This window comes from Glycine max, chromosome 7, assembly GCF_000004515.6.
Source record: "Glycine max cultivar Williams 82 chromosome 7, Glycine_max_v4.0, whole genome shotgun sequence".
NCBI lineage: Eukaryota > Viridiplantae > Streptophyta > Magnoliopsida > Fabales > Fabaceae > Glycine > Glycine max.
Genome location: NC_038243.2, coordinates 34,664,776 through 34,681,408, shown reverse-complemented (window position 1 = coordinate 34,681,408; position 16,633 = coordinate 34,664,776). Strand labels below are relative to the sequence as shown.

At 30.2% G+C, this 16,633-nt stretch overlaps 1 protein-coding gene across 1 annotated transcript; it reads right to left on the bottom strand.

The window, feature by feature from the left end:
* Positions 1-14,990: 14,990 nt before the first annotated feature.
* LOC102661769 (uncharacterized) lies at positions 14,991-16,379 on the bottom strand. Its single transcript, XM_006584321.1, has one exon. It carries the CDS (start codon positions 16,377-16,379, stop codon positions 14,991-14,993), a length of 1,389 nt encoding a protein of 462 aa, XP_006584384.1.
* Between the last annotated feature and the right edge of the window lie 254 nt (positions 16,380-16,633).

The window sequence follows — 16,633 nt, the reverse complement described above, 5'->3', positions numbered from 1 at the left end:
CACCTATTTCTCTCAGTAGAATCATTAGTCGGACTTGACCAACCTCATGAGTTGGCTGTTGATCAATACCGTAACGGATCCAAAGACGTGCCCAATCACTCTCTGCACGGTCCAATCAAATGCCACATAGCTCGCGAAATTCGTGTTTATGAACTGAGAGGGTGGGTGCCAAAATGTTCCTGTCACAAATGGATTGGATACTTGTCCTTCTGCCAAAGAGTCTTCTACTGTGTTGAAGGGTCTTCTTCTCTTAGTTCCTTGCTGAAGTCTTAGGTGCGTGAGTGTGAGTGTCCAGAACAGTGAGGGGGGGGAGGGGGGGTACCTACAAAAGGCATTACAATACTTAAGTGAGGGTTCGGCTTAGAGCTATTAAAGATATATAATAAGTATGCGAGAATGAATCAGTCCCCTTACCTAAGGGGTTCACCCCTTTTTTTCTAACCTTGTTGGGCCTGGGTCTATGGGCTAGTCCCATCCTGATTACTAGTTGTGCAATACTCCTTCTAATCATGCTAAGGTACCTCTAATCAAGTGATTACCCTTAAGTGAGTTTAGTGGTGATAATCACGACTGAGTGGTGCTCGTTGTTCGCATATGTTGAAGGTCGAGATATACTGTTCGACATATATGGATACATGGTTGAAGGACGTGTTTGATTTGGGTGTGTCAGATATCCCCTCGATCTGGCTGAATACTTTATATGGTATAGAACTAAAACCTCTCAATATATAACTACTTACCACTAGAGATTAGATTCACTTATACACTCGGTTATGTGCGAACGTGCAAATTTGCCCTGTCACAAAAGTTACAACACCCCAACTTGGTTGAATCCAAAGAACATAAGATACCTTATCCAAGCTTTAGACGAAGACACATCAAAATTCTTACCTAGAGCATCCTTCACGTGAAGACTAGCTCTAGTTCATGGGTTCAAGGCAATTTTATCAGCCTCCCACTACCTCCCTGCTCATGAAGGCATTTTTCTTTTCAATCTATGATAATTAATAAAAGCAGATTATAGTTTTTATTTTAATCCTAATGTATATAGGATGGAATCTTTTAGAATGAAAAAGAATGTTAGTCACACTTTTTTTTTCTGTATACTTTTTTATTGTTATATACTACTAACTTTTTGTAAATTTCATTAATTAAATACAATAGTTGCCGCACTTCTATGTGGTATGTGGAAGATTTATATAAAAATTACTAAACAATAAAAAAAGTATTAAACAGAGTATATTATCTTATATAATGTTGATTTCTATATAAAAAAATTGAAAGAAAAAGGTGATACGGACATCTGATTGTTTTTCACCAAGTTGCGATGCATATTTAAGCTTTCAGGGGTTTGGTATCCCTGTCTCTTTCAGGGTTGTTTCCTATATTAAGAATTATATATTCTCCTTCTCCTATCATATCTTATGTATGTCCTTAAAAAATCAAATCTTATGTACTTTTAAAATACTAATTAGGGTAATTTCACTTCATGTAAATAAAACAAATAAAACTATAAAAAAATGGTTATTTCACTCCGAGAAGAATGCAATTATAATTATCCAGAGCATTTGGTATGGATAAATTTTTTGTTGCTGGGAATCATACGTACGTTTGGGAAATTTAGTTTCCTGTATACATCTAAAAAAATAATATTTCCGACAAAGAAGGTTTTCCAAAATGTTTTTTAGTTATGTTTTCCAAGAAAACTTTTTCAATAGAGAAAGGTGTGAATCTTACTTATTTTTATTTTTATTTTTCTATTACTTTAATAAAAATATCATTTTACTTTTATTAAATTATTTAATGTAAAATATCACATAATTCTTTTATTCCAAAAAAAATTATCTAATATTCTTAATGGTCAATCAAACAGATTTTATTCATTTTCAAAAAACTATGATTCTCAATATTCATAATTCTCAAGAATCATAATTTTCATATATGAAAAAAAAGTTCCCCTACCAAACGTCCTTATAAGGTAAAATATGTTTTTGTTTTTTTATACTTTAGTCAATTTTAGTTTTAACCCCTTTAGTTTTAAATTTATTAATTTGATCCTATACTTTAAAAAATATGTATATTTAGTCTCTACACATTGACAACAAAAAAATTAAATAAGGATTAAGTTCATATATTTTAAAAAAATATAAGGATGAAACTGATTAATTAAAATTATAGGGGTTAAAATTAAATTTGACTTAAAGTACACAACGTATTTTATCCTTACTTGCAATGTTATTATTTCAAGGTATTGTGCTTAAATGTTTTGCTATCAAGGTATTCTTTTGCAAATTACTCATTTTAACTTTTGAGAAAACTTTAAAAGTACTTGTGTTTAAAAAGTTTTTTTGTTTTTTCAAAAGTCTTATTGAATTATCATAAGTATATTTTTGTTTAAAAGAATTTCATGAAAGATACGAAACAAGAAATTTTTTATTTCCATATAAATCACCTTCTTGGAAATATCATTCCAATATATAAAATTCTTGAGAAATTTTAGAAGATATAATTTAGTTTTTCTTTCACTGAAAAGATATAATTATGTTATTATTCAAATTTTCTGTTAATAATATGTTTAAAATTAATTACAACGGAAAATTTTAATAGCTTTATAATCAATTACCACAAAAGAGTTTTATTTGTACTCATTCATATATTAACATTCTCAAAAATCTCTTACAACAATAACAAAAAAATAAATTATTCTCTTCAATCCATTCATGTAAAAAATTATTCTCATTACTTTTCTTACAAATGTTAAAATTTTCACATTTCGTGTACCAATCCTTACTCAAAAACAACTTCATATTATTTTTCAACTAGTACGGTACCCATGCATAGACATGAGTGCAGCCAACGGTCATGCATGCATGTTGTAGACGAACTAAACAATAGATTTTAAATCGGCAAAGAAAGTATTTGCATTGATATAATGCACCAATGGTACCAACAAGAACAAAAAGAGTAGTAGTTATATTATATTTATATCTATGAATGATATAAATATTAGATAACCAATAGTTTGAACCAAAATCCAAATACAACATAAAGACAAAGTTTCTGATCAGGCAAATTTCTTTTCGGAATATCAGTTAGTGAACATGATCACAATGTAGTTTGATGGCTTCAAAGATGTCCTGTTGATCATGGTAATACTTGTATGAACACTAAAGAAATAGTAAGATAATTACTAATTTCAAGTATACTTTGTTTAGAATGCAAGTAAATTGTGTCTCGATTAGAAAGTACAATTATTATACTGACATCTGATGATGACATGTTTCATAACTCCATGGCTAAATATGAATGCTATGACAATTAATCTCCAAATACACAAATTAAATGTTAAATTTAGATGTCATAGTTATATATTTGTGTTGAATCAATGAGATTGAAGTCATGAAGATGTGAAATTTGTATTGTACGTTTTTAGATTAGGCATGTTGAGTATTTAGACTTAGTTTTATTATCGATGCTTAGTGGTAATCAAACATGAGAAGATATATGTATTGATCTCAAAGTTTCTTAGAAGCAATGAGTTCAACACTGTATAATCGATTATCAAGTTTAGTAATCAATTACAAAGTGTTAGAATAAACATTAAAACTCAATTCTCTTGAAATATTGGCAAGTTTTGTTGAATTAATCAATTACCTAAGGCAGTTTCAGCAGAAGGAAGTCTCTGAAGCTAAAGATAATCGATTACCATATTCCGTAATCTATTACATTGTGTTTGGAAACTTTAGAAGCACTATGTGTAACGAAATAACCGATATCGCATTTGATAATCGATTATTCCAAACCCGTAGAAGCTTGAGAAGCACTCTATCAAACGAGATAATTGATTACCCTGTTTCTGGAAATGTAGAACAAAGAAGGACTTGAGCAAGTTAATTGATTACCCAATTTGCTAATCGATTAAATCTATTTTATCAGTTAAAACTATAAATACCCTCACTTATTCTTTCTCATTAGTGACTCTTGATTCAATCTTATCTTTTGAAGAAAAAAATCTTAGAGTCATCTAAGGGAATCACTCTACATTTCAACAAGAGTTTCATGATGATCAAGATTCATTCATTCTTCATCATGGTTAGAGAAAGAAAGAAAGAGCTTAAAGATATTGGGATTTGCACATTCAGATGTATTCAATCCTATTTTGAATTCTTTATAGGTTCTCACTGTTGGACATTTTAGTGTAATTGATCTCTTTATTATGTTAAAATAAGAGTGCACGCTTGTTTTAATGTAATAACGAGATGTTCGGTTTAGGCAAAGGTTGGAAGTTACATGGAAGTTACTAAAACTTCCATCAACGGTTGGAAGTTACATGGAAGTTACTAAAACTTCCATCAACGGCAATTTTTAAAAATAAATAACTTCCATCAACCGCCAAAAACCACCTGTTCTTTGATTATAAATAATCATCCTGGTTCAGAAAGCATAATATGTGAAAAACTCACAAGACCAAAACAAAACTCTTGAATTATAATCTTCTGATTTTATCCGATTGAACAATTTTGATTGAACCCCGAAATTTGATTCAATCTGAAAGTGTTTATACACGACTTCAGATTTATCCAGGATTATTTCGATTTTCAAAATTAACCAACAAAAGATTGAATCATACTTGTTTTTGACATATCTTTTAATCTTTTGTAATGAACATGTCCTAATCTAGCATGCCAAATTTCTGATTTTGTCATATTAGTTATAGAACTACACGAGGCCATACAAACAGATTCATGAACAAAAGGAACATCAATGTTTAATTTAAACATTCCATTACAACGATAACCAAATCCAACAAACGAACCATGTCTTGACAAGATGTACTTGTCACTTTCAAGTACTTGCTTGAAACCACAATTATTTAAAACCATACCAGACAATAAGTTCTTACGAATACCAGGTACAAATAAGACATTATCCAAATACAAACTTTTTTCGGAAGTAAAAACTAAATTCACACAACCTAATCCTAGGATTGGTTCAGTTGCAACATTGCCCATCTTCACAATAGAGCCATCATCGATTGGTCTAAATTCCTTGAACCAACGACGATCTTTGCACACATGGCTTGTTGCTCCCGAATCAAACCACCAAGCAACGTCATCTTCCTGCACATAGAATGCATCAGATATTAGTGATACATAATTTGAATTCGTATTCGAATTAAAATTATTCACTACAATCTGACCTTGTTGCTTTTCAGGATCATTAGACCCACTTGGACCAGCCTTGTTCTTTCCTTTGAACACCTGGCAATCCCTCTTTAAATGACCAGGTTTCCCACACTTCCAACATGACAATTTTGTCTGTTTGTTTGGACCTTTGTTCTTATTTCCTTGAAATTTTCGTTTGTTACCTTTAGCATTGTAATTTTGCTTAACTGTTCCACTTTCCTCTACCATATTAACGGAAGAGGAACCTGCTACGGTTTTATTATTGACTTTGTCAATTTCCTGAGCCCTCAGCGACTCCTCAATCATGAAATGACTGCCAAGTTGAACCAGAGTCAACTCTTCCTTCATATGTTTCAAGGTATGCTTGAAGTCTTTCCAAGAAGAAGGCAGTTTATCAATTATAGATGAAACTGCAATGGATTCATCCATTTTCAAATCATGTTGAGTAAACTGACCCAAAATCCGCAGGAGTTCATTATATTGCTCCATAACAGGCCTCGAATCAATCATTTTGTAATTAAAGAAATTACTAACTAAGAATTTGTTACTTGAGGCATCTTCTGCCATATACTTGGATTCAAGAGAGTCCCATAATTCCTTAGCAGACTCAACATTTTGATAAATATCAAAGAGAGAGTCAGACATACCGTTCAGAATGTGTCCACGACAAATGTAATCGTCGTTCTCCCATTTCGAACGCTTCCTTGTTTGATCCAGAGTTTCGTCTTCCATATACATCGGCATCGGTGTACTCAGCACATACACCACATTCAATGTTGTCAAGAGAAAGTGCATCTTCTTCTGCCATCTTCTGAAATCCTGTCCTTCAAACTTGTCCAACTTCGCAAACTTGCTTGTCATCTTCGAACTATCGTTCGTCATCTCGAAAGATTTGATTCAATCTTTGATTAGCCCATTTTGATGAAGCTCTTGATAAATTTAAAATTTATAAGAAAGAGGTAGAACTTCATCAAAATGGGCTAATCAAAACTCTTCGTACGGATAGGGGAGGTGAGTATTATGATCCGGTTTATTTTCAATCTACTGGAATAATACATCAAACTACAGCTCCTTATACACCACAACAGAATGGTGTAGCTGAAAGGAAGAATAGAACCTTGAAAGAAATGGTGAATTCCATGTTATCCTATTCGGGTTTAAGTGAAGGATTTTGGGGTGAGGCTATGTTGACAGCCTGTTACTTGTTGAACCGAATTCCTAACAAAAGGAATAAGGTTACCCCATATGAACTTTGGCACAAAAAGACACCAAATTTGAGTTATCTCAAAATTTGGGGATGTAGGGCTGTGAGAACTCAGCATAATTTGGCCGATCATTTAACCAAAGGGTTAAGTAGAGATCTCGTGAAAAGGTCGGCTGTGGGATTAGGATTAAAGTCCATCTGAAATCTCTTATGTTAAGATACCCAATTCCCATCTAATATGACATTAGGTGCTGAATTCAATGTGGAAAGCTTAACATGTAGAGATTGGAACACATCATCGAAAGTATCCCAAAAGGTATGTGTTCGGTTCTGCAAGTTAAGGAGGTTGAAGTATAACTTCTCAATGGTTCTTTTGAAAAATTGCATTTGCAGGTGCAAGAAAGAAAAGGACTACCTATATAAGCATGAAGTTTAGCCGCTTCAAGAAGCTGGGACTTGGCTTTGATATGCTTATGAAGGATAGGGACACAGGCTAGTAAAACTAGTGTCGAGCAAGAGTAATGTTATAAACTATTATGCAGATTATCTTCATGTATTCATTATGAATAGAAAGGGTTCAATCCTTAGTGACACCCTGATATTCGAATATTTGAAACGTGTAATTTGCTAAGATGAAATTCAATCGTCACGATATTTCATCTATGCAGTAGTTTGTGGTATGTTATGACTTTGGTGATTTGATCGGTAATTACACTAAAATGGGGGAGGTTTGTTGGACATTTTAGTGTAATTGATCTCTTTATTATGTTAAAATAAGAGTGCACGCTTGTTTTAATGTAATAACGAGATGTTCGGTTTAGGCAAAGGTTGGAAGTTACATGGAAGTTACTAAAACTTCCATCAACGGTTGGAAGTTACATGGAAGTTACTAAAACTTCCATCAACAGCAATTTTTAAAAATAAATAACTTCCATCAACCGCCAAAAACCACCTGTTCTTTGATTATAAATAATCATCCTAGTTCAGAAAGCATAATATGTGAAAAACTCACAAGACCAAAACAAAACTCTTGAATTATAATCTTCTGATTTTATCCGATTGAACAATTTTGGTTGAACCCCGAAATTTGATTCAATCTGAAAGTGTTTATACACGACTTCAGATTTATCCAGGATTATCTCGATTTTCAAAATTAACCAACACTCACCTTGATTAGGATTATCAATGGTTTGTGTGAGTTGATAGGATTTTAACTCCTAATATTTCTCTAGTAGGGTTCAAAGGAAAAGTAGAATTTTAAGAAATTGCATGTACATAGTATTTGTACTTGGTTCTCTATTAGTGAAAGTTCTAACGGGTCTTAGAACAACCAGACATAGATCCTCTTGAGGACCAAACTAGTATAAATTCTGAGTGTGATTCTCTATTTCTTTAAATTTTTGTTTTGTAATCAATCTTGGTGATGATATTAATATGAAATGGCCATAAAACTTTGTTTTCATTGATTTGTGTATTCATTGTTTTCTTCAACTAAAAATCTTTTATAACAAGCTTTTGAGAAAACCTTGATTATCATGAGGAGTAAGATTTAATTTGATTTAAATAATGATTTGGTAAATATTTCAAAAAGAATTTATTCAACTCATCCCTTCTACATTCCCAGATATTCCATCAATTTGAATACAACCTTCAAGTTATCAATCTAAGACCAACAATATCGATCACTTGGAAAAACCAAAACAATCCATCCTAAGTATGATCAAGTTTAGCTATTTTAAAACACATAAATTTCTTTAGTGCATGATCTTAATTGTTATATATGTAAGACTATTAAGATAAAAAGAACTCTGTAAAAAATATAATCAATTCAAAATTGGAATCAACTTCTAATATAACATCAAAATATGCATATGAAACTGCAATTAGGAAATTGCGAAGGATTCTTTTTCCTTAATTCAAGTTCAATGATATTCCTTAATTCAAGTTCAATTTATTCAACTCATCCCTTCTACATTCCCAGATATTCCATCAATTTGAATACAACCTTCAAGTTATCAATCTAAGACCAACAATATCGATCACTTGGAAAAACCAAAACAATCCATCCTAAGTATGATCAAGTTTAGCTATTTTAAAACACATAAATTTCTTTAGTGCATGATCTTAATTGTTATATATGTAAGACTATTAAGATAAAAAGAACTCTGTAAAAAATATAATCAATTCAAAATTGGAATCAACTTCTAATATAACATCAAAATATGCATATGAAACTGCAATTAGGAAATTGCGAAGGATTCTTTTTCCTTAATTCAAGTTCAATGATACTTTCGAAAGTGCATTCCAATCAATAAATATTCATTTGTCAAATGATAATGATACTAAATGCAATTTCCTTGAAAAACCAAAATTATCAGGTAAATGAAATGTAAAAGAAGTTCTCTTCCACTTGTCACTACCCCAAAATACCATATTCAATGTATACAATAAAATGTTCTATGCAGTTGATTATGTTCATACTTTGTAGGATAAACTTAGTGTCAAAGCTAATGTACTTTGCAAAATGCTAGAATAAGGATTAATATGATTTGTTATCAAAAAATGATAGAAGGACCAACTTAAGAAAAAAAACATATTTATATTAATATTATTTAAAAATAAAAAAAAATTGGTTTGGTTTTTTCATTTTTTTTATATAAAGGTGTGTTCAGATATTAATAAAAATATAAATTTATTATACAATGTTTACAATTGTCCTGTAAAAGAAATTATATGAAGGAACTATCTTTATAATAATTGGTTGGAGTTTCATAATATATATATATATATATATATATATATATATATATATATATATATATATATATTAAATCCAAACGTTTTCCTATCTTTATCCCTCTCTATACAATTAATTATTGATTAATTAATAGAATACAATCATCTTTATTGTTGTTGAACCTTTTCCTATACTCTTTGGTAACATACGTATATATAGCTTCTTAAATCGAGAATTTTAATTGCGATTAATACTAACCGTCAACTACCATAATATGGAATGTAATGAACCAATATCATTAACCAACATTTATTTATTGAAATTTTTTCTTGTCAATTAATAATCTTTTTGAGAATGCATAAAGTCCCATTTTTTTATTAAAAAAAAGTCTCTTGGAATATAGGGTGTGATATTAATAATAACTTAGAATGCAGTGAAGACCCATTTTCTTTTAAAAATCTCTTAAAATCCTTAAAAAATGCTTATAAATTCCAATAACCTATTCTAAGTTTGCTAACCCAAATCATATCAAAAAGCAAAAAGATAGTATCTTTGGCACAAACCATTTACAGTTTATCCCACCTTGCTTTTTAAATGGCTATACAATTTTTATTAATCTCTAAAATATTTCCTAACAAACACAACTGGAGGTTGAAGATCCGTATAAGACTTTGGACTCTACCATAGTTCAAAAATCCAAATGGAACTGCAAACTTGAAAATGATTGTTCTTGATGAAAAGGTATTATATAATATCTTTTTGTATTCATATTTTTTATGTTCAATTTCACGGAATTTTTTTTATTTGTATAAAATGAAAAAATACATGTGTCTGTTAGGAAGAAATATATAAAGGCATTCATGAAATTGCTAAAGGAAGGAAGTAGTTATGTATTTTCAAATTTGTTGGTATCTCTAAATGATCCAAAATTTAAATCAACCAACAATAAGTACAAACTTCATTTCATAGACAACACACATTGCACATTAGTTGAGGCGAATGAAATATCAAAATACCATTTTGATTTCATGTCATTCTCAAACATCCTTTCAAAGACATAGGATGACTTATTAATTGGTATTGTCATTTTTAAATTTATGTTGTGCAATGATACCCATGTTTTTCGATATTTTGTTAATTTTATTTTGATATTTTTTATATCTAGATATTATTGGTCAAGTTGTGGAGAAGGACATTATTAAGGTGGCTGAGAAGAATGGAAAAAAAGTAGGTTGTTGGATTTGTCTTGCAAGATTTAGAGTTAAGTATTTTTTTCATTCAATATCTAAATGGTGTTCGTTATTAATGTGTTTAATCAAACAACAACAATATTATTAAGATTTTTTTAAATTTCTTTTATAGGTTGAATTCTTTTAAATGCACTCTTTGGAGAGAATATGCCCATGTGATGCAACAACACCTATTAAATTTCGAGGTTAACTTTATCCTTTCGTTTGCTTTTAAAATCAATCAGTACAGTTATAAAGTTTTTACTTTTGTCCATTAAACATAAACTACATTTAATTGATATTCATAGGCGAAACAGGTATCTCTGATGCCTTTAATTTTTTTTTAACAAAGCTTCTTTTGGATCCTCAGCTTGATATTGTTGAGGAATACCAAACTAAGTATTGTGAACCAAAAGGAAAAAAAATTTGGTGTAAAAAATGTGGAAATATGGATGCTGTTTTATACCTAGGTTTGGCAATATGTTTACCCAAATATGAAAGATTTGGTTCACTTCATTCAATTTTTTTTTTGTCTGACTATGCCACTCTATTACTTATTAAAAGTACATTTTGATAGGTATAAGCTGCATTTACAGGTTTTGACAATTCTTCCTTGGCTACTTTTATTTTGTTCGACAAATTGTAGCTAATACCATTGAAAAAAATGCAAAGGAATTTCTAAGAAAAACATATAAGGTATTCATTATCATTGTTCATCAAAATACTTTTTTAGATTCATTTTTTATGTAGCCTAATAAACATTTTGTCCAATTGCTAAATAATTCTTTTTTAGCTTTGTAAGAGACTTATCTTGATTAATTTCCTTCATCTTAGGCAATGACATCTGTTGTAGTTGATCTCCCACCATAATTAAACATTTGTTGGAAAACATTTTTTGTTCAAAGTTGAGGTCAATGATGGGAATATAATCCAGAAATGGAAGAGTTTTATTGTCAAAATGTTCTCTGAGGATCATGAATTAATTTAACAATTTACAAGCCTTAACAACATCCAGGTTGAATTTAGTTTGATCAAATTTAAAAAATTGTGGATATAAATCTAACAATTGTAATGAGTTATTGCTATTTAATTTAATGATCAACTTGCAAATATGGAAGAAGAGGTCGACTTCATGACATCTTAAACAAACTTGGATATGAAGAGTCTTTGGTAATTATATTGATTTAATTTAAAAGTCATTTTTATTACTATGATCAAATTTGTTTATTACTATGGTCATTCTAGGTTGCTCTTGAAAGTGTTGGTTTGAACAACAAACCCGATGTCAATCTTGATGTGGAGCAGACTCCTACAAGAAAAATATCAACTAAGAGAACAACAAAGAGTTGGAAAGTATGAATGTCATAAGTCTTGGGGACATTGAAGCATCATCAACCAAAGAGACAAAGAAAACATGTGTTAAGCTAGGAGCGGATAAAGAAATTGATTTGGCCAAGAATAATGTATGAAATTATTGTTGTTTTCTATGGTTTTTTTTTATTTTTAAAATAGCACATGTCTAAGTACTTTATTTCATTTATTATTATATTAAGGAAATTTAGTCATGGTTTGAATTTAAAACTATATCAATTAATATATTAGTTTGCCCATTTGCCTATCAGATTTAGATTGTTGTTCTTTTTGGTTGATGATTCTTTAAAATTTTAAAAATAGTAAAATAATAATAACTACATATTTGAAATATTTAAAAAAAATATATTTAAAACATAAAAAATACTATATTGATGTTCACAATCATTTTATATAGAGTGAGAAGCAACAAGGTTACTTCATTTTCTTTATGAAAATCATTTGACAAATTATATTAAGCTATGTTAGGAAAGACAAATACATTTATGTTCGGCTAAATTTGAGTCATTTTGTTTTTACTTTCAAAAATTATAAGTTGCTCTTTTAAATAAATTGTATTTCATAAAAGAGTCTTATATATTTGTCCTCTTGCATAGAATGAGCTAAACAACTAATTTAAAAAAGTAAATAATTACTTCACAATTTGAAAAAATTTCACTCCAGTTTGAAAATATGTGTTTTTGAAAAACCAAGCCCATTTAAGCTTTTTTAAAAAATCATTTCAATTTCATAAAAGAGGCTTTTTTTTAACAAATACACAACATGAGTTAAACATCTACTCACAAAAATATAATTATTTCCTTTTTAAAAATGGGAAAAAAATTTAACCCTTCACTCAAGTTTGAGTAATTTTTTTATTACTATTTATTTCCTTTTAAAAAAATCCTTAAATATGTTTAGAATTCCTCAAAGTAGATATTTTTTTGTCGTTTTTTTATATATATTTAAGGCTCTTGCACAATATGAGCTAAAAAATGAATACAACTATGCCACAATTTGGAACAATTTTACTCGGGTTTGAAAACACATGTTTTTGAAAAGCAAAACACATTTAAGCTTTTTTAAATTAATTCAATTTCATAAAAAGGTTCTTTTTTTAAAAAAATGAGTTGAACATCTAAGTCACAAAAATATATTTATTTCCTTTAAAAAATATTAAATATTTATTTGAGTCATTTTTTATATATTTATTTCCATTTTAAAAGCATTAAATATTTTTGTGGTCCAATTTTTTTTTCTTCATTTTTTAGTCTTTTTGGTCCTATTGTGAAGTAAGAGCTAAAAAGTAAATAAGATATTCAGAAAATGAAACAATTTTAATCCAGATTGAAAATATATTTTTAAAAGAAAAATACATTTAAAATCTTTTTTTAAATTAATTCAATTTCATAGAAAAGGTCTTTTCTTAACAAAAGACATCATGAATTAAACATCTACTCATAAGAATATAATTATTTACTTTTAAAAAATGGAAAAAATGTGAACAATCCCTCAAAGTTGAGTCTATATATCCTTTTAAAAAAGCTTTAAATATGTTTATGGTCCCTCAAATTAGATGTCTTTCTCATTTTTTTTACTTTTCAAAAATTATAAGTTGTTTCTTTTAAAATTAATTAAATTTCATAAAAGGGGCTTATTTGTCCTTAATCATTACCAAAATGGGGATATATGTCCTTGAAGGAGAGGTAAATCTGGAAGTAAAATTTGTTTGAAAGTTTATATTCCTAGGCTTTCTCTAACACCTTCTAATGCAAGGCTTCCTATCAAGTTTCAACAAAGATAATTCCCTTTAGCTGTTTCATTTGCAATGACATTAATAAAAATCAAGGATAATCTTTAAAGTATGTTGGAGTATATATTTTCCAAACTATTTTCTCCCATGGCCAATTATATGTCACAATTTCAAGAGTTACATCTAGGCAATGATTGAAAATCATGATAACTGATGGAGAAAAGGAAGATGAAGATCACACTTCTAATGTTGTTTTCAAAGGAATTTTTAGAAATGTATGACAACATATGAGTTTGGCTAGACTATTGCTTTTAGATTATGCATGTTAATTATTTTATTATCATAAATCTTACATATTATCTTCAATCTACATTGAATCATGTGTCAACATCTACTAATTTAGTCAGAAAACTATTATAGTATATTCTGTTGTTTTGCCATGAAATTTAATATAATTGGAGTAACTACCTATGTCTCTAAAATATTTCTTAATTCCTAACATATAATATGAGGGATATGATGTATTGAGATACATTGATGATTTTTATTCAGAAAATATGATATATCAAATTGTAATTGTTATGTGAAACAAATTTCACTATTATTGCAGGTTGCTACTTAAATATGAAAAATGGATTAGAATTTTAGTAGTAAGAAATAGTGAAAAATAAATTCTTATATGCCTGGAGGTTACTACATAAAGATCTATGTGAAAGGATTACAAGTAACTTATTCAACAATATACATTATTGATGGACTTTAGACAAATATTAGCTTTGTTGATCATACATTATTTTCTTTTATCCAATTGATTCAAACACGCATTTTAAAATGGAGTATTATTTTGAAATATGAGTTGCTTCATATATGAGGCACTCAATGGTATTCATTTTGACTTTTTCAAAATTATTGAATATTAAAATGAGAATATTAAAACATGCAATAGTTTTATATTAAGTTTTTTTAATTTACACCTTATTGTTATATATAACTTAATATCTAAGAAAATCATATTACAAACATGTGCATTGCATGGGTCCTGATCTAGTTGTCTCATAATAAGCTTAAATGGCCATGGAGATTAGGAAGGGGATAAAGACATTCGAGGAATGTAGATTAAATCCCCAATGTTCTTTCCAAACATGATATTGGCCTCATTAACATGATTTGCTAGTTGTGTGACTATTAATCTAGTTCCATTATAAAGGCCTTTAGATTGATTAAGATTTCTGTTACAATTAGAAATAAATTTCTAATGTAACTTCACTCACTCTTTACTCACACAGCGAAAGAGGAAACAAACTAAATAACTTTTATTTTTTGAATGCCTTCTATGAGTACATACTGATATTTATACTCTCACTTCCTAATCTTATCTAATTGTTTAAGATAACATCCTAATCTTATCTAATTGTCTTTTTAAAATAAACTACTAATCATAACTAACTACTAATCTTATCTAATTACTAACTAATTGACCCTTTATTTTTGACTTATTACAATTATCCCTCCCACTGAAACGGACTTGTCCTCAAGGCCGATTAGAATTCCAATCAAAATTTGGAAATTGTTGTTGTACTGCATAAAGTTCCTTCCAAACAGCATCTTCGAGATTGGTATGTCGCCATTGTATAAGTACTTCAGTGATAGCTCGGTTTCCCTTCTTCTTCATTCTCCTATCCAAGATCGCTTGTGGCTGCAATTGAACTTCCCCTTCCTCATTATACACAGGAAAATCAGTTGAAACCGTATGGGCACCATGATGTTTCTTTAACAAAGATACATGAAACACGCCATGTATGTTTGTTCCAGTGGGTAACTCAAGTTTGTAAGCAACTTTCCCTATTCGCTCCAACACCTTGAAAGGCCCATAGTACCTAGCTGCCAATTTGTGGAAAGCATGGTTTTCCAAAGTAAGCTGCTTGTACGGCTGAATTTTTAAATAGACTAGGTCTCCACATTTGAACTCCTTGTCCACTCGTTTGAGGTCAGCATAATGTTTCATTCTTTCCTGGGCGCGAAGCAAGTTATGGTGAAGTAACTTTGTTATCTGCTCTCTTGTCTTGATGGTATAATCCACTGTTTCCACCAAAGAATCTCCAGTCAGAGTACTATTTGGCATTGGTGAAAGATAGCCATATAAAGCTTCAAAGGGGGTCAACTGAGTTGCACTATGAAACTTTGTATTGTACCAAAATTCTATAGAAGAAATATACTTTGACCATTTCTTGGGCAGGTCACCCGTGACACATCTTAAATAAACTTCGAGTGCTTTGTTGAGGGCCTCAATTTGCTCATCTGTCTGGGGATGAAATGCAGTTGACCGCAAAAGTTTGACTGCGTGCTTCTTCATTAGTTCCGTCCAAAATGCATTCATAAATATACTATCTCTATCTAATATTATTTCACTTGGCCATCCATGTAACCTCACGATGTTATCCATGAACAACTGTGCCAAAGGTTGAGCTATCTTCCCATAATTTCTGATAAATCTCTTGTAATATCCTGATAACCCAAGGAAGCCCCTGAGTTCTTTAACTGTTGTTGGCCTAGGCCAACGTTTTATTGCCACTATTTTATCTTCATCTGGCTGCACCCCGTTAACCGAGATCAAATGGCCCAAATAATCTATTTTTGTCTTCCCAAAACTGCATTTTTTGTGATTGAGAACTAGGCTATTGTCTTGGAGGAGTTGTAATGTTGTACTCAAGCATTGAATATGCTCTGACCAGGTTTTTGTATATACCAGAATATCATAAAAGAATACAAGGATAAACTTCTTGATATATTCTTTAAAAATGTCATTCATCAAGTTCTGGAATGTAGCTAGCGCATTGGTCAGCCCAAAAGGCAAAACCACCCATTCATAGTGACCGCTATGCGTTCGGAAGGCTGTCTTGTGAATGTCCTCTTCTACCATTCGAACTTGGTTATAACCACTCCGGAGGTCCAACTTGGAAAAGTAACATGCATCATGAAGTTCATCTAATAAGTCTTCAATTAATGGCATGGGAAGCCTATTTTTGATTGTTAGAGCATTCAATTTTTTAAAATTTGTGAAACACCTCCAAGAACCATCTTTCTTCTTAACCAGTACTAGTGGAGATGCATAGCAACTAGCACTATCTCTAATAAATCCAGTGCTAAGTAATGATTTCACCTGCCTCTCAATTT